The following is a 23,435-nucleotide window of genomic DNA, read 5'->3' as shown; positions in this document are numbered from 1 at the left end:
TACTGGGGGCAAGTGCTGTGGCTACCTATCTACTGGGGGCATGTGCTGTGGCTACCTATCTCTTGGGGGTCCTGTGCTGTAGCTACTTATCTCTTGGGAGTCCTGTGCCGTAGCTACTTATCTCTTGGGGGTCCTGTGCTGTCGCTACCTATCTCTTGGGGGTCCTGTGCTGTGGCTACCTATCTCTTGGGGGTCCTGTGCTGTAGCTACTTATCTCTTGGGGTCCTGTGCAGTGGCTACCTATCTCTTGGGGGTCCTGTGCTGTGGCTACCTATCTCTTGGGGGTCCTGTGCTGTGGCTACCTATCTCTTGGGGGTCCTGTGCTGTAGCTACCTATCTCTTGGGGGTCCTGTGCTGTAGCTACCTATCTCTTGGGGGTCCTGTGCTGTAGCTACCTATCTCTTGGGGGTCCTGTGCTGTAGCTACCTATCTCTTGGGGGTCCTGTGCTGTAGCTACCTATCTCTTGGGGGTCCTGTGCTGTAGTTACCTATCTCTTGAGGGTCATGTGCCAAGACTACCTATTTCTTGTTGGTCCGGTGCTGTGGCTACCTATCTCTTGGGGGTCCGGTGCTGTGGCTGCCTATCTATTGGGGGCATGTGCAGTGGCTACCTATCTCTTGAGGGTCCAGTGCTGTGGCTACCTATCTATTGGGGGTCCTGTGCTGTGGCAACCCATCTCCCCAGGGGCATGTGCTAATATCTCTTGGGGGTCCTGTGCTGTGGCTACCTATCTCTTGTGGGTCCGGTGCTGTGGCTACCTATCTCTTGGGGGTCCGGTGCTGTGGCTACCTATCTACTGGGGGCATGTCCTGTGGCTACCTATCTCTTGAGGGTCCAGTGCTGTGGCTACCTATCTATTGGGGGTCCGGTGCTGTGGCTACCTATTGCTTGGGGGTCCTGTGCTGTGGCAACCCATTTCCCCGGAGGCATGTGCTAATATCTACTGGGGGGCATGTGCATATTGCACGGCTCTCAAGGAATTACATTTTAAAACATGTGGCGTTCATGGCTCTCTCAGCCAAAAAGGTTCCTGACCCCTGCTGTATACTACTGGGGACAAGCTGTATACTACTGAGGGCAGACTGTATACTGATGGGGGCAGGCTGTATACTGATGGGGGCAGGCTGTATACTGATGGGAGCAGGCTGTATACTGATGGGGGCAGGCTGTATACTACTGGGGGCAGGCTGTATACTGATGGGGGCAAGCTGTATACTGATGGGGGCAAGCTGTATACTGATGGGGGCAGGCTGTATACTGATGGGGGCAGGCTGTATACTGATGGGGGACAAGCTGTATACTACTGGAGGCAGGCTGTTTTCTACTGGGGGCAAGCTGTATGCTACATGGGGCTGCTGTATGCTACGTGGGGCTGGCTGGCTATATACTACATGGGGGCTGGTTGGCTGTATACTACATGGGGGCTGGTTGGCTGTATACTACATGGGGGCTGGTTGGCTGTATACTACATGGGGGCTGGTTGGCTGTATACTACATGGGGGCTGGCTGGCTGTATACTACACCCTCGGCTTTTACTCGAGTCAATAGGTTTTCCCAGTTTTTGGTGGTAAAATTATGGGTCTCGGCTTATACTCGGGTCGGCTTATACTCGAGTATATACGGTATATTAAACAAAAAGTACTCAATCCTCCAATGTTTACTCTTCATAATTATTTATGGGTTTTCTATGCAATAGGGACTAGGACTTAAAGATCAATGGGGACTCTGGCATGAGCCTAATGGGATAAGTGGGAATCAAAATCCTGTGGATAGGGCCGAACTTGTTTTCATGGGAAAACCCCTTTAAATGCTTGAATTTGGTAACATTGGATAGCTTTTAGAAAGTGGCCTACTGCCCACCCCCAGGGGGTGGTGTGAAGGGGTTGAGTTTGGTATTTACACATATATTTTTTAGTTTTTTGATCTAATGGGTATTTTGCAAGATATTCCATTGTCACAACCTGTTTGTTACACCCTGTATATATACAATGGAAAATATGTATAAAATATGTAAGTATATGTATACATTAATGCTCACAAAAATAGAAAACTATCATAAATCTTTTTCTTTTACCTTTAGGATGTTTTTACCCCAGAATGCAAATTTAAGGAGTCTGTGTTTGAGAATTACTACGTCATCTATTCCTCAACACTTTATCGACAGCAGGAATCTGGCCGTCAGTGGTTCTTAGGACTCAGTAAAGAAGGACAAATCATGAAAGGGAACAGAGTGAAAAAGACCAAACCATCATCACATTTTGTACCAAAACCTATAGAAGGTAACAGACTATTTTATTTCCATTATTCCCCCATAACATACTGGTTTCGATTCTGATGTTTCGTGTAATGGATGTAGTCCTTTTATGTTTAAAAAAAAAAAAAACCTCATGGCACTTCTAAGAAAAAGGTCAAGTGGGGAGATAAGGTTCCAACGCTTGTGGGTATACTGGAAATACAAGTCTGACACATAGAGACCTCATCTCCTATTCCACCTGACTGTCTTGGTGGCAGATGCCACAGTACACCTTGTTATAAGATGTATGTCTTCCATCCCTTTAGACATATAGCATTTTACCCTCTGTAGCCACAAAGTGAGTGCTGAACAAATATTTGTGTGACACTTTAGAACCATCTTCAAGCCAAGGTGATATCTGGATTCTATTATAAAGACTTGCCTTTATTTAGCTTGTTCTTACTATAGAACACTTTCCTATTGTCAATATAAATTTATATAGAATGTATTACTTGGCATATGGCTTTTTGGTATATTGTGCTTTTTTTTTGTATGTCTACAGGAAGGTAATATGCTCATTACAAGCCATGGCACGGCAATGAGATTTATTGAGAGATTTACAGCTAGGAGATCTTGCTGAAAAGAGATTGCAAAGTTTTGAAGCTTTGTATCCCGGAGAATGTCATGTACTTCATCACATCCTTTAGCAGTATCTGGCCATCATTCCATTAAATGCATTCTGCTATTCAAGACAGATTGGTCTCTGAATTCTGTTCCTCCCGGTGCTGTCAAGTTATTGTATTTCCCTGGACAGCCATATTCAGACACAGAAACTTCCAGACACAGGACCAACCTCTATAGCACAATCCCCCCATTCCTCCAGCCTGTACCAGTACTGTTTGTTTTGTGGTATATTGGATTTACATTGTATCACACAGTAATAAATGTTGACTGGGTCTTAACTTCTTACATTTTAAAGAGCCTTTATTAAATTAATGTTATAAGCAGGGTATATTTGCACTTGTTTGTTGTGGAGGTAAATATATGAGCTGAATAGTCAAATGAGAAACTTATACCAAATCCATTTGAATAGCAAAATCATTGTTTTAAAATCTATCCCATTTAAGAATACTCTTTTAGTGGGCTTTTTGCAAAATTGTGTAAATTGGGATTTTACTGCCCCCCAAAAAAACAACATGACCTCTATGGTTTAAGGCTCAACATATCCCAAAATAGATGGGAATAGGTGGTTAGCAGTGGAAAAGAAAAGATTTTGAGATACCTTCTTTAGAAGAGGAAAATGTATTATTAAAAATGCACCAAAATTGTTGTTGAATTTTGACAAATGGAATTGCACAATTTGTATTGTTTGTAGACACATTAAACATATGCACAGTGGTTATCAGAAGGGTACATGTTTCACAGGAAGTGCTGGATTCAAGTACCACATCATGCCCCAAAAAATATAACCGGACAAAAAATAGTTGGTATTCTAAAATGTGCCTGTTTTATAATCCAGGATCAAGCATCGTGATAAAACACGAGGGCAAAAGAGTGCTCCTAGGTTAACATTGCACAATTCATTGTAGTTGTAATTGAAACAGCAGCGCATTGAATGATATATAACAGATGGATTGCATTATCAATTTATTTGGTACACAACACGTTTCGGGGAGTGAGAAGTTGATACCCCAATCCATCTGTATATCATTCAGCATGTGCCTGACCTTCATCATTATTCTGATAAATCTATGTAAACTTTCCCCATTGTATTGAATTTATACTGTGGACATTTGGAACCATAACCAAATTTTCAGAAAGTTACGGGCACGTTCCTAAATGAAAAATACATGACTGGTTACACCAGTGAATCGTGCAAAATGTGTGAGATTTTTTTGGTGGAAGCATGGAGGCCCACTGTAATAATGAGCCTACCTCTGCGGTGTGCCTCAAAGAATCCAAACCCTAAAAAAAATCATAACTTAACCCATAAATGCCTTCAGTTCATAACACACAAAGGCAAACTTTCAGTTAGTGAAACACTGGGACCATCTGGGATTTTTTAGACTTGCGTTAAATTACTTCAAGCATTGTAGTATTTTTACAGAGAATGTAGAACCACTACAATTGTGTGTAGTCAGATCAGGTCCCGCAAAACCACCCAATAGCCATCATATGTTTAATTTGGGAGTGGTTTCTGAGCAGATATAGCTAGGATGCTATCATCTTGTTGTAGGCGAATGGTCTGTGAGCACCACTGTCTGGACTCCATAAACTCTGGGCCATATAAATACAATTTAAAGTCCTAATAAACGCCATGTTAGGCAATTTCCTTCAGTGCACATCCAGAGGTGCAGGCTGTATGTGAGTATAACATGTATAATAAGGCAGTTTATTGGATTCCTGTAAAAATAAGGATCCTGTATAAGGAGTATACAGGATCCGGTGATTAAGATGGAACATGGAAGATTGAAGCAAAAGCTGCACATACGAGATATGTTCCACTAGTTCAGTGCCAGCGTTTTCCTCCTCACGTACCCTCAGGCACTTTAGTTAAATGTGAGAGACTTCAGTCAGCAAATCAGCTCAGCATTCACTGCAATTTCCTTTTAGTGCTTCCCGGTATCAAACAGCATTCATTGAATTTCCCGATACGACCGCTCCTTGGTGCCCCCACCTCCCTGGCTGTTTTTATGGGAGAGGGAAGATGGCTGGGAAACCCTGACTCCTTTGTTACAGTATAATTATTCATTTGGTGTACAGTCAATTCCCTCGTATAAAGCATAACACTTTCTCATGTCTGCCCTATCTTTCCAGTGCAGTGAGTCCTTATTAACTCTCCAGTGATGTATGGATGTGGAAGCCGGTCTGTACATGTGGCTATAACATTGGGAGGGTAATCCGTTAATGTGTTGGCTATTAATAATAATGTCCTTGTTTGCCATGTTTTAACCATTTCAACAGCAGGTTCAGCATTTGCCCTTGTATATGACCAGAGACGTTTTTTAGCATTTTAGTACAAGCCATTTAGAAGCAATAACAGTGCATTTCTTTTCATCCTTTTATAACTGCATATAAAATGTGTAATATTTTTTTCTACTTTTTCTTATTTTTAATAGGAAAAAAGTCCCACTTACTTTTTAAATTGTTTCCCCTCTTCTTACACTGTAAATTGTGTATAGTGGATACAGTTTTTTTTTGTCTAGAGTGGAGCTAAAAGCTGGGGGCTTTTCTTTTTTTTTCTTTTTTTTTTTTTTAATCCTTTATTTATTTTTTTTTTGCACATTGTGAGTCTTATAAGATTCTAAAACGCCTCGGAGCATTTTTTTTTGGGTTCTTTTTTTTATTTCCTATTAGCTGGGGCCGACATATCAGCACCAATTGCAGGAGAAAAATTGCTTCCTATAACAAACTCTGGAACAGATCAAGATCGACTAGCTCCCAGAAACCCCAGTCATTATCTGGTACCTGGTTATCACTGGCCTGTAAGGAGGAGCAGTATGACTACTGCATGCTCATTGAGCACTGTTCATACAGATTTCAGGTGGGCAAAGAGGGTAATAAGCCTTTGTGCAGAGTTCAGCTCCCCCTTCCAGCATCTTAAGCAGGGGTGTTTAATTAATTTTACCATGGGGCCACATGTGAAAGTAGAATGGAATTTAGAGGGCCGGTCTTATATATTTGGCTCTACCCAATACCTAATGCTCCCTCTGAATATGTCCCCTTCATAATACCCCCTCTCATTACACTCCCTTTTGTAATGGCCCCTTTAAAATGCCCCATATATAGTTGCCCCTCTCCTTACAACCCTTATATAATGCCCTCTCCTTTATGACCCCATATATAGTGTCCCCTCTCCTTATGTCCCCCCCTTTCAATGCCTCTTCCATTATGACCCCATATAAAGGGCCCCCTTTCCTTATGCCCTCCATATATAGTGCTCCCTTTTGCAATGACCCCTAAATTATGCCCTCTTTTATAATGCCACCTCTATTATGCCCCCATTTATAGTGCCCCCTCCATTATGTCCCCACATATTGCCCCCTCTCCTTATGCTCCTTCTTCTTATGCCTTCTCATTTTTTGTTCTCCTATTTAGCATTTAAGAACCAAAAAAAGTACTCAACTTTCTGGTTTCTCCAACGGCAGCTTGACATCATTACTTTGCCTGCGTTGGGGCGTCCCTAGTGGCAGCATGGGCAGTGGCTCCTCCTGACCTTCATTGACAAATTAAAACACATTTAGCATATTATATATATGAAATAACCCGCATTGATACTTTTCTGTGCACTTTGTAATCACATACATGTGAAATTTCATTGGGTGAAGAAGGGAGCTAGATAGATGGAGGAGTACATGTTTTTCTCTATTATGCATCTCACTCATATTCTCACCCCTTATTACACACCAATGGGTGGCAAAGAGAACATAAACTCTGTTCTTATATGGCTAAGACAAGAATAGCATCCAAGAACAAATCCAGCACTTTCACAGGAGATGCAGATAAAATCAATGATTCTTTATTTCCAAGCTTTAAAATCCATAATACAGCAAAGTGTACCTCGGGGGTGAGCTGGCGTTTTTTCAATTTTTTTTATATGGCTAAGACAGTATTTCTCAAGGCAAGTCTTTTAATTACAAACATGACTATCTAGGTGGTCACCAACTCCTTCTAACATACCAGCTGACACCAGCCTACCATTAGATTATCTTGCAGACCTTTAAAAGAAACCTAACAGCTCCAAGTCAAAACACCCCAAGGCACAATTTTTTAGAGGTTTAAATTAGAGGCTGAAAGGGAGGGTCACTTAAGACTCCCATCCATTTTGGGTCTTATAGTGCCATGACATGACCAGGTTGACCTCTTCACAGGTCCTTTAGCTTCTTAACATTGGTGAACTGTACAATTGGCTGATGTTAGGAGGCTAAAGGACTTTCGATGATGTCACCCTGGTCACATCATATTACTGCTGCATGCAGAAAAAGCATGGGGATGATGGATTGAAACAGAGCAGGCCACGCCCACATCAACTCCCTATAGCCATCTTTGGATACCAGGTCAAATTATAAAGTTGAATGTATGAAAATCTGATGGATGAGTCTCACCTGGGCCACATGGGCTTGTGTTTCTGTGAACACAAGACAGATAAAGAGGTAGAAGGGATTGGAAACTGCACATAAAGATCCAATATCTTAGAAGACAGGACCAGTTGATTTTTAAAAGATGAGTGTCATCTTTACAACTATCTGCCAGAGAACCCAAGATATGGGTGTCTAAAATTTTTTTTATTTTGGTGACACATTGTACTTGGGTTAAATTCGGGTGATGTCTTGCATATATTTATGAAACAACGGAAACTTGCCAAAAACTCTGAAAAAAATTCCCTACATTCCAAACATAACCTGATAACTTACATTTACCAAATGTCTGCATTATGTCTGCATGGTTTCTTATGCATCCTCTTATTTCTGTAGGATGTTATGAGGCTTATAACTTTACGTGAGATTTTTCACATTTTCATGAAAATCGCCAAACCTACGCTGTGAGGGACCTCGTTAGCTTTCAGTTGAATTTTAGAGACCTAAATAAATAGTCAAACACCTAACTTTTCCCATTCTAGCAACTACACTCCTAAACGTATGCAAAACAACTTTTAGAAGTTTGGTTAACCCTTTTATTGTTTCACAGGGGTTAAAACAAAATGAAGAGGAGATTTTGAAATTGTCATTTTTGGATGAAATAAAGTATTTTCCAGAAAACGTATACATCCATAATGGATGAAATACCAAAATGCATTGCAAAGTCATGTGCCCAATTTGTCCTGAGAATGGCAATACCCCATATGTGGTGGTAAAGCTACATGGGCACAAAGGAAGGATTAGCCAGCGCAGAGCAGATCATCAACATCAACTTATTGTACAGGCTATAATTTTTTTGGGGGGAGGAGGCAACTTGGACATGATGGCTTAGTTTTTTTTTTTCAGCATTGCATTTTACAGGTACTACATTTTAGGGGATCTTCAGGTTATTGATCAAATTTCTGAAGTCTTTCCTGGTGGAGGAAAAGAAAATCTTCAATTCTTGTTTTGGATTTTTAACAATTTGTTGGGGGAAAGGGGGCACCTCCACATACTATGAAAATAAAAGGTTATCTCTATTCGATGTCCCTACTTTTACAGTGACACCTTATTTATATGTATATAGATTTTTTTAATATTTGCCCATTTTCACAGAATAATACAAAATGTATAAAATCTCATTTGTTTTAGCATCACTATCTTTAGAGGCCTAACTTTTAGTATTGTTCTGTTTACAGAGGTAGTTGAGGGCTTGTTTTTTCAGTGAAGAGTTGTCCTTTTCAGTGTTATGATTTTGGGGAACAAAACTTTTTTGATCCCTTTTTTATAACATTTTTTTTTTCAAAGGAAAAACACTTTTTTAGACCATTTTTTGTGAAATAATGTGATGAAAAAGCTAAACTTTTGGCAAGTTTTTTTTTTTGTTTTTGCCCCATTACACAATCGTGTGCATGAACCATTAAAAACATGCACACGATTTACCCTAAACTGCAACATTGCCACCAGTTATGAGTGATAGGTTCTAGCATGGACTGCCAATTTTGTGGTAGAAAACTCTAGTAGTGTAGTTTTTATTTCCTAGTTGCAAAAAAAGAGGAGAAATAGATAACACTCATTGACACAGGAGTGCAGATATAAAACTAGAAAGTATTAAAAATAGAGTGGTCTAAACCTTCACGGTTCCTCATGCTTCTGGAGGGTGCAAAGGATGATCTTCCCACCTGGTTTACACAAGGCGGATACTTTATTCACAATGCCACCAACCCCTTTAAGCAGCAATTATAAAATTATTTAAAGTATATATTTTATGGTTGACAAAATGATTAGTCCAATTTACAATTTCTAGAGCACAATCATGTCAATGTCCGTGAAAGAAGTTGAACAATACAGAATCCTAGAAGTGTGTCCGATGTTTATAGTGGTTATCAGCAGCAATAATAAATTAAAATCTACATAACATTTGCAGAAAATGCAAAAGAAAAAAAAGTAACTCTGACAACGATTTATATATTGAACACAAACTTTTAATGTTAATTTAAGACCTTAGAAATTACATTTGTCCTTCAGACAGAATGTTTTTTTTTCTTTTTTGTCAGGCATTAGAGATTGGTGAGGATGAGTTGTAGGAATGATGACTGACTCTCAGAATATGGTTTTGCTTATCTTTTAATATCCCGCAAATCCATTCAGCGAGCATATACTGTGACAGGTTTGTTTTCCTCAATCTGGGTTAGAAGACATGAAAAAATGCTTCTTTGGTTGCATATAAATAATGTTAGGAAAGGTCTCTGTGGTACACACTGGAAAGCATTACTTTTATCAAATTGAGGATCAACCATAGTGGATTTTTTTCAAACTATAGTATCATTATAATGTACACGCTGCAATCGCAGCTCCGCTTCTATAAAAGCTTCACATATACAATAAAAGATATATTTGCCCTGTTCAAAAAGTAGCATTTCTGTTCAAATACTGTTTAAAGCTTCACCTCTTGTCAGATGTCATAATAACATTATGGTGTTAGGACAGGATTTAGTTTTTCGGTGCACACAAATCTTTGCAACCATTTGCTATGATACTCACTGCCAGTGGGGCACTGTACCTTAATTACAGTTGTTTTTCTAATATGCAAATTAGCTTTTCTAACTCATGCTTGCTGGCTTTGACTCTTCTCTCTCCTGGGCTGCCAGTAAACCATGCCCCCTTATTTTGACTGACGGCTATGCCTTTTTACATTCCTGTCATGTGACCAGAGTGACATCTTCGAAGGTCTTTTAGCCTCCTTACATTAGCAAACTGTACCCATACTGTACTGTATGTATGTGATCACATGAAATCATGGAGCCTCCATGGAGGATGGAGGGGAGTAGAAGTCATGGAGGCTGCTGTGATTTCTTGTAATCAGAAACATCCATGGGGTACATTTTGCAAATGTAAAGGGTACAAGACCTTTGATGACATCACCTTGGTCACATGACATGAACTGCTGAATAGAAAGGAGGTATAAGGCAAAGGGAGGGGTAGATGGGAGGGGCGGCTGAGCAGGTAAATATAAGATAAAATTGATTTATTGGAATGTGAGGGAAATTTTTTAGCTAGAAGAAGGTTGTCAGTTAGTTAATCGGGTCATGAATTAGGATAAACCTACTAGTGCCTCCTTCAGCACCATGTCATTCAGAACAGGATTGAAAAGAATGATGAATTAGTTGGGCCCAGTTCACATCTATTGGTTTCTGTTACATTCTTATGTTCTAAAGGAGCCTCACAGACACTAAATTCTGAAGGTAAATGGAAGGTCTTCCCTTCACCTCCCATTCCCCATTGTTCTAGTTGTTATTCCCTCAGATTACAGTGGGTTATTCCAGAAGATACTTAAGATACATAAGTGCTCTTTTACACTACATGATTAAATTCTGTGTTTGATCATAAATGGGTAAAACATTTTTAATGGTTTTCTACCAAATTATATTTAAAGAAAAACAATAATCATACTTCCATGCCAATGCATTCTCCACTTGTGACAAAACAAATTCTGTATAGTCTAGATGTTGCCCAGACCCGGTATTTGAGTTTTTTCTGGGGATTTTTCACTGTATAATGTTTTGAATGGCTAATGTCCTGCCAGACCAGTCTTGGTGTTAGATTGAATACCTGTCTCCTCTCACTGAGCTGCCAAGGTCATTAACTGTGCAATCTTAGTCAATAGGTCCTTCACATGAAAAACCGCTGCTTCCACTCTAAATGTGTAAACATGAGGATATAATCCATATAGGAAAACCATTACTGTGACAAGAGGCCATTACAGAAGATGATAAACTCTGCCAACTCCCCCAATAACTGTAAAATTCATTTTGTCGGAAACCTGAAGTTCCCTGTATATCGATTGGAGTGCACTTTCTGCTGCTTTTTTCTGGGGGTGTTTCCTTAGACATCCCTTGTCTTAGGTAATGTTGGGGTCCATACACACCTGCACAGAGGTCTACAATAACAGAAACTGATGGTGAGGATTCCCCTACACAATGATCCTCATCTGAAACATGTAAAATGGGTTTCCTGGTCCAAACAATCCTTTAAAAGGGTTTTAAAAAGAGAGCTGATTTCTTCTAAAAACAGCACCACACCTGACCAGGTAGAACATGGTATTGCCATTATATGGTCACAAACCAGGGTTAGGTGCAATACCAATTTTGGAAAAGCGCAGCAAAGTTTGGATTGTGTATGTCTGCAGGATACATTCTTATAGTGTACAGCATTAGAAGTGCTGCTTCTGTTAGTGCTTCAACATGTCTAAATACTGCCTGGTATTCTAGGCATTATGTGATATTGTCCGGCACTACAGTACACAGAAAATGAAGCTGTTTGCTTCCTGTTACCTTCTCTTTTTGTCAACTGCTTGGAACAGCTGATAGTGGGGACTTGCATCACTTAAATTAACCCCTTATCACCGACAGTAGTTTTCAGCTCAATGACCAGACTCGATTTTTCAAATCTGCCCTTTCTCACGATAATTGGTTATAACTTCGGAACGCTTTAACATATCCTGGTGATTTTGAGAATGTTTTCTCGTGATACATTGTACTTCATGTTAGTTGTAAAATTTTAGTGATAAGTTTTGCATTTTGTTCTAAAAAAAAGTGAAAATTTGGAAAAAGTTTGTATAAATTCTTCATTTTCCAAGTTTGAAATGTTCTGCTTTCCAGCCAGGAAGTAAAACTACCCAAAAAGCCCAACTGATCAGTTCCGTCTACCCATTAATTACTAACAGCTTGCCCCACTTAAATACATCGGGCTGTGCTTTCCAGAGACTGATCTCCGATGCCAACAGTCGTGCTTGTGCCACAATTAGTAAATCCCCCCCAATGTATAGATAATTCATTTTTGGGGTCTATTGCTTATTCATGAGATTTTATTAACTGAAACAGAAACAAAATCATCAATTTTTATTTAGGGTTTTTAGCATTTTTTTTCCTCCCGCTCAACATAACGTAAAAATAATATTATATCTTTATTCTCTGGTTCACTACGATTACGTGATTCCTCATTTATATAGTTTTTCTTATATTTGCTCAATTTTACTGAGCAAAACAAATATAGGAGAAAATCGCATTGTTTTTACTATTGACAAATTTTCAGGGCCATAACTTCTGTATTTTTCTGTTGTCAGATCTAGTTGAGGGCTTATTTTTTGCAAAAAGTTATGTTCTTTTCAGTCGTATTATATTAGGGAATGTAACTTTTTTGATCACTTTTTAGAACATTTTTAGTGATGGTGTTTAGTGATTTTTTTTTTTACGTCGTTCACTGAGCGGGTTCAATATTGCTTTAGATTTATTGTACAGATTAATACAGACGCGGTGATACCAGATATGTACTTTTTTGTGTTTTATATACTTTATTTGCATTTTGTGTAACTGGGGATATTATGGGACTTTTATTTTTATTTATTTAAACATATTATAAAATTACTTAATCTTTTTTTTTTTCACTTTTCTACTTCTTGGCTTGAACAAGCGTTCATCCGATCGCTTGTTCAAGCCTTTTACAATGCAATACACCTGTATTAAATGTTCTTCTGACGCGCTGCAGTCGAAAGCCGCTGCGTCAGAAGAAGTACCGTTAATGACCGCCATAAAAAGGGGTTAATGACTTATTTGTGTGGAAGTCTTATCAATATTTTATCCCAGAAAACTATAAGTAATGTGATATAACTACAGAAAGATCAGCATATCACTTGTAGTGAATTATAGCAACTGTTAACATAAACTGTAAAGTGAATAGGTTTGCACCATTTTATGACTGTACCACTGTTTTGAATATTGATAATTATCTGTATCTGTACATGCTTTGTCTGATGATACATTTTTCACGTATGTATATGTACAGAGTAAGATTCTAAAGATGCTACACTATATATTTAAGTCTCTTCCACCGTCAGGTAATAGAAAGAGGAAGAAATGCTAATGTGAGCAGTAAAGTCTGGCCCTCCGCTCTGTGAGAACTAATTGTGTTCATTTGTTTTGCAGTGTGCATGTACAGAGAGCCATCACTGCATGAAATTGGAGAGAAGCAAGGACGTTCAAGAAAAAGTTCAGGGACACCAACCATGAATGGTGGAAAAGTTGTTAATCAAGAATCAACATAGCCAAAATCCTGCCCTGTCCTGAGAGTGAACCCCTGGAAAGTCAGAAATAATACATATAAACTGACACAAAAGGTTCCGTGACTACTTTTTTTGAAGTCAAGTTTTCTTCTTTGGATTGAACAAAAAAAAAAGGAAATTGAGTTGCCTGTGCAATGTTTTGATCCAACCAGAAAAAAAAAAAATCTGAAGAAAACTCCTTGAATCTGGACTCCATTCATATTTTCTGCGAAGTTTGCTGTGTGATCAAATAAGTTCCCATCTCTGCATAAAAATATACAATAAAGATGTTACCTTTAAAAGAAAACAAAAGTTCTGGATAAATAAACCTTAAAAATAATGAAAGCCACTTAGCATAAGCGAGGTTTACTCTGATAACATGCTCTATTTATTTCTCTCTGTGTATGAAGCTCTGGCCATTGTTTCTACAGATATCACATTTAGGATGCCACTGCTTAGTTAACCCCTTTTTTTACAGCTTTAATTTAAATTGAAATTCAATTATTTTTTACTGTGTTACTGTATCTAGTGATCTGCAAGGCCGAGATATATTTGAGCTCATACATTGAGTGGTATTATAAACCACCTGATCATATTCTTACAGCTATGCATCCTTAACTAGTCTGAATCTTTTCTCTTGACTCTATTCATTCCAAGCAATTGGCACCCTTAATTTTGGCACCCAATAGCTAATTTGGCACTCTACTGTCAAGAGGGTGGATGTCTGCTGAAGCCCTGGACCGCCTACCTGACAGTAAAGAACCCACTCTCTATATGATGTGCCAAAACTAATATTACAGATTGCTCAAGAACAATGGAGGAAATAGAAAAGATCTGCTAAATTATGCATAGAGTTGTAATTGGTCAAGTTGGTGAAAGGCTCTTTTTTAAAAAAAAAAAAAACAACCTGTCGGGACAGTAATTCAACTACATGTATTGTGGTTTACTGTCCCAAATTGCTGTAAATTCACAGCCTGTGGTCCCTATTAAATAACAAACACTTATTTGTGCCTGGAGATGAGTCCAATGAGTTGCATCAGTCTCATGCCCGCAACCTACGTGCTGCTACAATGATGCCGATATAGTATACCCCCAGCTTCATTGTTCATGGGCCGTATTTGGCACACATACACAGTGAAGCTGTGGTGTACTATGGGATAGCTTCATTGAATCAATGTGTAGGCAGAAGCTGTGGACAAAGGTAAGTATGTGTTTTATTGCAGGCCTGGACATAGAAGGAATAGGGTCATCCCAAATGGCCCTGGCAAATTTCTCTTTAGGGAACTATTCTCTGCCCCATCTCCAGTTCCTGGTACTAGTTCTCTGTAGAGAGGGACTTATAATCCTGTTTGGTGACACCACAGCTACACATACAGGCGTCACATTCCCTAGCATTTCAGGAGACTAAATGCATCGTAGTTTAAGAGAAGTTGTTTAAAAATAGCTTTTTTACTAGATTGTTTTCAGTAAATTTTAAATATTTGAACAGAAGCCATTGATCAGTCTCGGTATACATGTTGTTGTGAGTTTTGTATCACAATATTATCATACTGTGTTCATTATCTCTCGTATAGACTTTTTAAGTGTATGCACTGGCTGTTAACATAGTCAGTACTAAGAAAAATTATAATTTTTTGGGTAGAAATCTACAATACGTAAAGACCGCTTTAAGGTCAACACATTTCTCCTTCAAAGTGTCTTCCGCTGAGGACATCTACTCAGCCCCTCTATTTCTGTACATGGGTGAAGGGAAGTGACTGTTTTATGCTTGGGGCCCATACAAATCAATAGCTAATCATGTAATACATGGTCACAGCGTCTGTAGAGTGCAGTATGACCCAAACCGACAGCATCATAGTTATCTATATTGTATTTAGGTTGGGTCAGTAGACCTGCGATCAGGTTGGAAGATGTGACTGTAATACAGGCGCTAAATGCACTCTGGAGAGAGATCCTGAACGAAGAACCCTCTCCATGTCTAGATCTATGTGTCCTTCATTTTACTGTTATTTTCAAATTACCTGAAACCCTTTAACACTTTTAGAAAATACATATACGCCATGTGCACATGACCGTAAATGGGTGGGACATGAGATTGCTTCAAAAACCTACTGTGCATGGTCATGGTGTGGTGTGTACGGTGCATACCACAGAGCAGGTCTTACTCCTGGCTCAATTTGTGGCTACTTATGTCACCCTGGCCAAAATGAGACACAAACAGGGTTTCACTTTGCCCTGTTTGGGCCTTTGATGCGCACAATCATGTAGCCTTGGCCTATTATTGTGTTTATGTTTAAAGGGTTCAGCCCATCACCAATGTTTAGGTCACTTTAACATGGACTGTTAGTAAATGTGCAGCAGATGCATGTAGTGATGCATCAGTCTGATATGCAAATTCATCTATATATATATATAATGTTCATTACACACTTTCACTGAGCACAACTACACAATATGTGTGTGTATATATACATATTACAGATATATATATATACACAGACAGACGGAAAGGGCTGGACATTGATTGAGATATAGCATCTACTTGCCATCACACATTGAATATGCATGCCGAGGCTAGAACACAATAGTCAGTACATAATAGCTCTGAAGGGCTTCCATTTACAGATTAGTTTTTTATTTAGATACAGATGAAAATAGATACCTCCAGATTTCTGTACAGCGCTGCTGCAAAACTGTATTGTAAATGATAGCTGGAGGGTTGCATGCATCCTGCTTGCTCTGTACAGTTTATTTTTTGCTACTTAGGGTTCAGTATAGAATGGGGGGCATGGAGATTGTTGTATGGGGAGAAGGGCAGGGCATTTTCTAATATATTTTATCTTGTTAAATAAAAAGATATCTTTATTGAGCTTTGTTAATACATTTCTATGATATTTCAACTTCTGGGTTCTGGTTTTCTCACGGCAGTTCTCTCCTTACCTATCACTTAAAACAATACAGTCTTCCAAGTCACATATAATAAATGTCAACCCACAGTACCTAGCCATTAGTACAGTGGAGAGAGGTTGCGGGGGAGACATTTCTTATAGTTATTCTGTTCATTTACCACTGGCTAAGTATACGAATAGGAGGAAAGGTATTTTACGGATGATGGCAGCTCACTTATTATTTACAAATTTTCCCTAATACTAGCAAAGTATAAGAAGGGGCGCAAGTTTATATGGAAAAGATAATAGACGTCGCCTGTGTAAGGCTGGGAACACAATGGACAGAATTGGATTTCTTGATTTTTGCGAGATCCACAGTAATAATTACCATGTTACAGACTCTAAAGCCACTTTGTAAATTGCCAGTTTCTCCTACAACATATGACTCAGATTTTTAGAAATCCCATCCACTATTGCTGTCAATGCAAATCAATACAGAGTAGTCCATGTGTTTTTTCCTGGCCTTATTCAGTCAATCATTTTGTAATATTGAAAATATTAATAACTGAAAAGGATTATTCTAGTGAGTAAATGGGATAGGGATGAGTCTGGTAGATGGTTTCTAACCTCCGCCACTCCCAGCACTCACTTGAATAATGGAGGTGCACATGCTCAGTCAGCACTCTATTCACTTCTTACTAACACACTGGGGCAGATTTACTTACCCGGTCCATTCGCGATCCAGCGGCGCATTCTCCGGGGTTGGATTCGGGTCTTCCGTCGATTCACTAAGGTAGTTCCCCCGATGTCCACCAGGTGTCGCTGCTGCGCTGAAGTTCGTCGGAGTGCACTGAAGTTCATCGTCCTAGGCTGGGTGCAGGTAAGTGCGTGTCAAGCAACACTTTTTTTTTATGCGGCGGTTTTTCCGAATCCGTTGGGTTTTCTTATGGCCACCCCTCACCCCACCCCCTCCCCGGTTTCCCGATGCTCCACAATCCAATTGCATGCGCCACAATCCCAGGGAAATTCTGGAAAAATCTGCACAAATCGGAAATTATTAGATAACCCGTCGGAAAAACGCGATTCGGGCCCTTAGTAAATGACCCACAGTGTAGAGGTAAATGGTAAATGGAGCATTGTAGTAATCACAAGAATTGGTCAAACCTGTATACTATATATAGACTAAGTATTTTTAGTAGGAAAATCCCTCAAAGCTAAAAAAAAATAGCTAACTTCTTGAATACCAAAATTATTGGATAGACCTATAACCTAGACCTCTATGCTTTATGGAACGGCTGTCAAACCTGGTTATCTGGCCTGGATCTTGTGTCCCTGCCCCTATTCTGCTCTCGTCGGTAGCGCAGAATAGAGGCAGAGTCTGTTACTCGCCTTTCCTCGCTCTCATGAAGCTGCACCAGCATCCATCTTTTTCTTTCAGCTTTCGTCTGCTGTACACGCCGGCTCTGAACCCGACATGTAATGATGTAATCACATCACATGTGCCAGCTTCAGAGCCGCTGCGTACAGTGGACGAAAGCTGAAGGAAGAAGATGGCTACTGGCACTGCTTCATGGGAGCAAGGCATGGTGAGTAAATGTTTTGTTTTTTCTCAGTGGGACAGGGGAGGAGCAGTGGCTGCTAGGGGCATAATGACTGCTCAGGGGCAGTGTGGCTACTAGGGGGCAGTGTGACTACTGGGGTGCAGTGGGTCTACTGGGGGCCCTGTGATTGCTGGGGGGGACAGTGGCTAACGGAAGCACTTTGACTGCTGGGGAGGCACTGGTGCTACTGGGATACTGTGGTTGCTAAGGGCAGTGTGACTGCTGGGGGAGCAATGTGGCTTCTGGGGGAGCTGTGACTTCTCAGGGTCAGTGTGGCTGCTGGGGCACTCTGACTGCTAGGAGGGACAGGGGCTAAAGGGGGCCCAGTGACTGGTGTGGGGGGGTACAGTGACTGCTGGGGGCAGTAGAAACTGGGGGAACTATGACTGCTCGGGGCAGTGTGGCTACTGGGAGCAATATGACTGCTGAGGGCACTGTTGGGTTGGGACACTGGCTCCATTGGATGGGTGATGGTAATGGTAATTCTGAAATGTAACTACTAAACATATCAAGTCGATATATATTTATACAGTAATAAAATGGCAGTCGGTCCCTTAAAGGCAACCACAAGGCTGATGTGGCCCCCGGAGAAAATGTGTTTGCCAAAAGAGGCGTGGTTTTCCTTATCCTATCCTGGAAAACTTGTTTGCTGAACCATTACTCCTGCATTAACCACAGATAAAAACAAACCCTTTTATCTCATTTTAGACATATTCTTAGGAAGTATATAAATATGTTTTTCAAGGTGTTAAATGGAAAACAATTCCTCCTTTTGCTAACTTGAAAGGCAGCTCCCTTAACATCAAGTATGATCTACAATAACCTAACCAGGTCGAAACAGAGCCATCTACAGTTAGGAATGTGTTCCTTCTGGAATAGATATACTGGTTTGGCTTAATCCAACATCATGTTATTAGACTTCTTGTAGGTCATACTTGGTGTTAAGGGGGCTGCTTTTCAAGGTAGCAAAAGGAGGCATTGGTGTCATTTAACACTTTGGAAAATGTATTTGCATACTTCCCAGAATTCCCTAGTGGACGATTTATGGCTTTAAGTCTCCACATGCCTACAAGGCATCCTTAATTGGAAAACTCTCCATAAGGAGAATACTTACCTTCTGAACTTATTCTTAGGAGTAGCTTACAAGGTTTTACCCTGGAGTTGTGCCCCATTCACCCTATTCACCTCCTAAAACTCCACCAGTTCATAGGACAGATAGTGATGTCCCTCTACCTCTTTCTAGCTGCTATGAAATATGTGCACAGGTTGATTTTCTCCCACTCATATTCTATATACGTAACTGTATTTTCTATAATGTTCAGTATATGACAATTTCTGGCCTCTTCTGTCATACATGAATTATTTACTATTGAATGAATAGCATGGAGTTGCCAATGATAATTTCATTGAATATGCATGCCTCAGTCCTCAGACTATTGATGCTGTAACAACGATTATATTTGGGGTATAATTCTAATTTTCAAAGTTAGATTTCATTTACTCTTATCATTTTCATAGATTATCTTAGTCTTATAGAACAATTAGGCGATTCCTGTGGATATTCCCACACATATGAAGTTTCATGTATGAAGACTAGTGCAGAAAACCTTTAATTCTGGACTAAAATTGTTTTCCCAAAAAGCCAGTAGATGTTCTATGTATAAAAACCATAGCAGACAAATATGTGAGTGATTACATCCTAGCTCTATTTGCCTCTGGTACCATTAAAATCAAGCCTGAGAAACCAGGTGCACTTAGTCATAGATCACAGTCATAGTCAGTGTATGTGCTAATCTTCTTATATTAGTTAGCCATGGCCTCCTTTCTTTATAAAATCTACTTTTAACATTATGCTAATTACAGGCGGTTACACTGCATCATTTTAAAAGTTGATTTCAGAAGGAGGCCAAAAGATCTAAGATTAGCACAATCAGTGTCTTGAACTATATGTATGTTTCCTTAGTTTATCATGCTTATTTTTGATGCTTTTTGATTCTTTAAGACTAGAATCGCATGTTCTGCAGAAGCATCTGAACAGCGACTTAAGTGTATACATCTGTATACCCACAGTTATATATTTCTAGTCTCGCTAAAAATAATATATATTTCATACATTTTAGTCAAAAGCAGGTCTACACATGATGAAAGAGTTGAAATAGACTTGTAGATGTATGCTGTGTAGCATACAATGACTTACAGAAGTCTGTATACATTGGTTGTATACAATAATAACAGTCTATTATTTTAATATCAGAAGGGGCAGTTTGGACTTTTCCTTTATGATCCTGTTCCTTCCCCTGAACCAGCAGTACCAGAGGTGTCTAGCTGTCGTTTATCTCCCACTACATTGGAGGAAAGCGCTTGTTCAGCTGATACTCTTATTACGTGGTTTGCTCATATACTGCCATATAAAAGAAATGCTCCCAGAGGAATTCGGTGATGTGCACTTTGTAAGGACCTTATTATATAGGAGAGCTAGTTTGTCAGGATTATAGACTTTGAAGTTGCACAAGGCCTCAGGTAGAACATTACTGCCTCCTGGGAATCTGATGATATTTTTTAATCTATAGTTAGGTACAAGCCCTGACCCACTAATTGTCCACGTTATAGAAAGTTTCTGTTTAACTAAACATGTATATCAGTCTATTGTGCTTTGTATGGCAATCTTTGGTTATTTCCGGTGCACCACATTAAGCTATGACATTTTCCATTGGAAGTAACAGTCAGTTATTGCGTGTTAACCCTATATCTGCGCACTCATTGCAATCCGGAGGAGAATACTTGCAGACGTTTACTTAAAGTTGGGCACTTTTTAATTCAAGTTTTCTGTTTTGTATGGGGAGCACAATATTAGGTAATCTAGCAATATACATCTATTATATTTCTGCTGCTTTCTTGATATGTAAAGTGAAGCCTCCTGTCTTTCAGCTCATCAGCCAGACATTCCTGTCCATAACATGGCTGCAGAGGGTCATGTGATTTCTTACTGTCCATAAACCATCTCCCTTCCATACCATAGCTTTGTATTGATGAATACTGTCATAAGGCCCTGGAAGGTAGATTAGCCATGGACAGTTACGGTCATATGACACTCCATCTCCTACCATTTTTTGGACCGGAATGGCAGCTGATGAGGTGAAAGACATCTTCCAGGGGGATTTGCATATCAAGAAAGCTCTGCAGAACATTAGATGCATATTGGTAAATTATCTAATATCCTGCTCCGCACATAAATTACAGAAAACGTGGAGAATTAGGAAGTATTGTCTTCCTAATTCTCCATATAATGGAGCAATGTAAAGTATAGTCAGCTATGTAACCACCCAAAGGATACATGGCTAGCTCACTAGGTATCGGTGTGTTCATTGGTTTAGCTTATTGAATCCTGATAATTTGCTCATACTGAATACAGGTGCAAAGAGTAATGTCAATGTTTTCATTTTGACAAGTTTTAATGAATTCATCTCTATGGAATTAGGGGGCATTCTGGAAAAACAGAACGGAGCAGGGTACTGGCAATGTACGTGCTCTCTTCTCCTTATTTGCCATGTCTGACATCTGCTTTCTGTTGAGCATCTGTGTGTACTGCAATTTGTTACTCCACAAAGATTAATTATATTGATTGATACAATATCCGTATAAGAATCCCTTCTGCCTCTCAACAGAAGACGTGTGACATGGAAAGAAGACATGTATACTATGCCTCTTCTTACTGTCTCCCAGATGACTGGTTATGTTGCACCTCATGGAATTGATTTTCTCTATTTTCTATGTTCCTGATGTAAATGGATTTTTATTTTAAGACATCACATAGTTGTATGTGTCCTATGCATTTAGATATAACTTTTGTAATGTCCATGTGGATACATGAAATATTGTTTCATATGTTAGAATATCTGTCAGATTCCACACCCTTTACTTTTCAGCCAGACCCCTGCAGAAATACCGAAAATATCAAATCAAACAGATCCATGGTGGAAATCGGCCATAAGGAAACTAATGTACAGGAGCCTTCCCATCAACACACCTTGCTACGGATGTAATGACTGATGGCTGCAATGTTGATCATTTCACAGTAACTTAAAGTCAAATGTAGCAAATTTTTCATTAAAAATGTTAAACTTCAAGACATTCTAAGTGGTTTAAAACGGGTAACAATGAGTAACATATAGCCCTAATATCTATTTTGGTTTTGTTTTTTTTCAAGGCATATCTAAAAAAAAATGAAACTTTTTAAATGCAGCTTGTAAAAGTTTGAGATTGGATTATACTATTTAATGTGCTATATACAGATGTACTATAAATAAAGACTGTTGTAAAATACTGCACCCATTTTTGGACTATGTCTTGGTGAAGTGGTTGGGGGCTGTTTTAAGGATTTGACAATAAGAGAAAACCTAATAGATAAGGCCACTGTTTTCTCTACTCTTTACCTATGAACATTCCATCAAATTTGGGTTTTCCTCTGCAATATATCAGATTTCGAACAGTATCTGACCACCCTGTATTGTTGTGCCTGCAGTTGTATTTGTGGTTGTTTTATTATTTACTCTTTATATGAATTTACATTTTGAAGACATTTTCTTCACCCGCTTATCCCAACTAGTTCTGAGCACCCCACCTATTACGCCCTTTATGACCTTTCCAAGCTTATATTTGGTGTCTCCCTCCACCATCCCATCACTGCAAGAATCGTTATTTGTGTCTAAGGATTAAAATAGGCAAATTAGGCCGGTGGCGCCATCAATGGGTCCACTCCATGCAGTGCTGAGGAGACCGGTCCGGCTTATTCATGAGCATGCATTCTGGACGCTCCCCTCTGCTACCCCTTAAAGCTGCACCATTTGAATACACTGATACCAGCGTAGTAATGGAGTCTCCCTCACACACATACATAGGATTTGAGATGCCACTAGGAGTCGAGGGTATGGGTGTGTCTGGAGAGTCTGGGGGATGGATTACCAGTAACCTACTGAAGTTGTCACCAATGTGGTTTAAAATGGCGATAACTGTAAAATTAATATTATGAAAACTACAGTAACCTATATGTTGCTTGGTGGGAGGAGATGTATATTTTTTCAGATAACAATCCGTTCAGTACTCAAATGATCAGATACGGTCGTTATATAGATGACGTCATCATTATTTGGGGGGATGATGTATCGTCCTCCTTTAAGCTCATTGAGTATCTTAACAACAATCCATTAAACCTATATTTCACATTTCAGTAGCACAAAAACAACATCACTTTTTTGGATTTACACCTGGACACATATCCAAGATCAAATCATATCTTTACATCTACTTACCGCAAAGAGACTGCCCGGAACACCATATTGCATAGTTCCTCATGTCACCCGGTTCACACTATCAAAAGCATTCCGGTGGGAGAAATGCTGAGAGCAAGGAGAAACTGCTCTACGGACACAGCATTCTCAAATGAAGTGAACAACATTGAACAGAGATTAAAAAATAGAGGCTACACTAAATGGAGT

At 39.5% G+C, this 23,435-nt stretch overlaps 1 protein-coding gene across 4 annotated transcripts in view; it reads left to right on the top strand.

Annotated features, from left to right (window-relative positions):
* The window catches only part of FGF12 (fibroblast growth factor 12), a 346,268-nt gene extending 331,861 nt beyond the window's left edge, over positions 1 to 14,407 (top strand). For all 4 annotated transcript variants that reach the window (XM_072142591.1, XM_072142590.1, XM_072142589.1 and 1 more), the window contains 2 exons: positions 2,082 to 2,280; positions 13,336 to 14,407. In XM_072142591.1, coding sequence (XP_071998692.1) covers positions 2,082 to 2,280; positions 13,336 to 13,454 — 318 coding nt within the window. In that variant the 3' untranslated portion in view covers positions 13,455 to 14,407. The remainder of the gene's footprint in view (positions 1 to 2,081; positions 2,281 to 13,335) is intronic.
* The last annotated feature ends 9,028 nt before the right edge of the window (positions 14,408 to 23,435 follow it).

This window comes from Engystomops pustulosus, chromosome 3 (assembly GCF_040894005.1).
Source record: "Engystomops pustulosus chromosome 3, aEngPut4.maternal, whole genome shotgun sequence".
NCBI lineage: Eukaryota > Metazoa > Chordata > Amphibia > Anura > Leptodactylidae > Engystomops > Engystomops pustulosus.
This window is presented reverse-complemented; position numbering and strand designations above follow the sequence as displayed.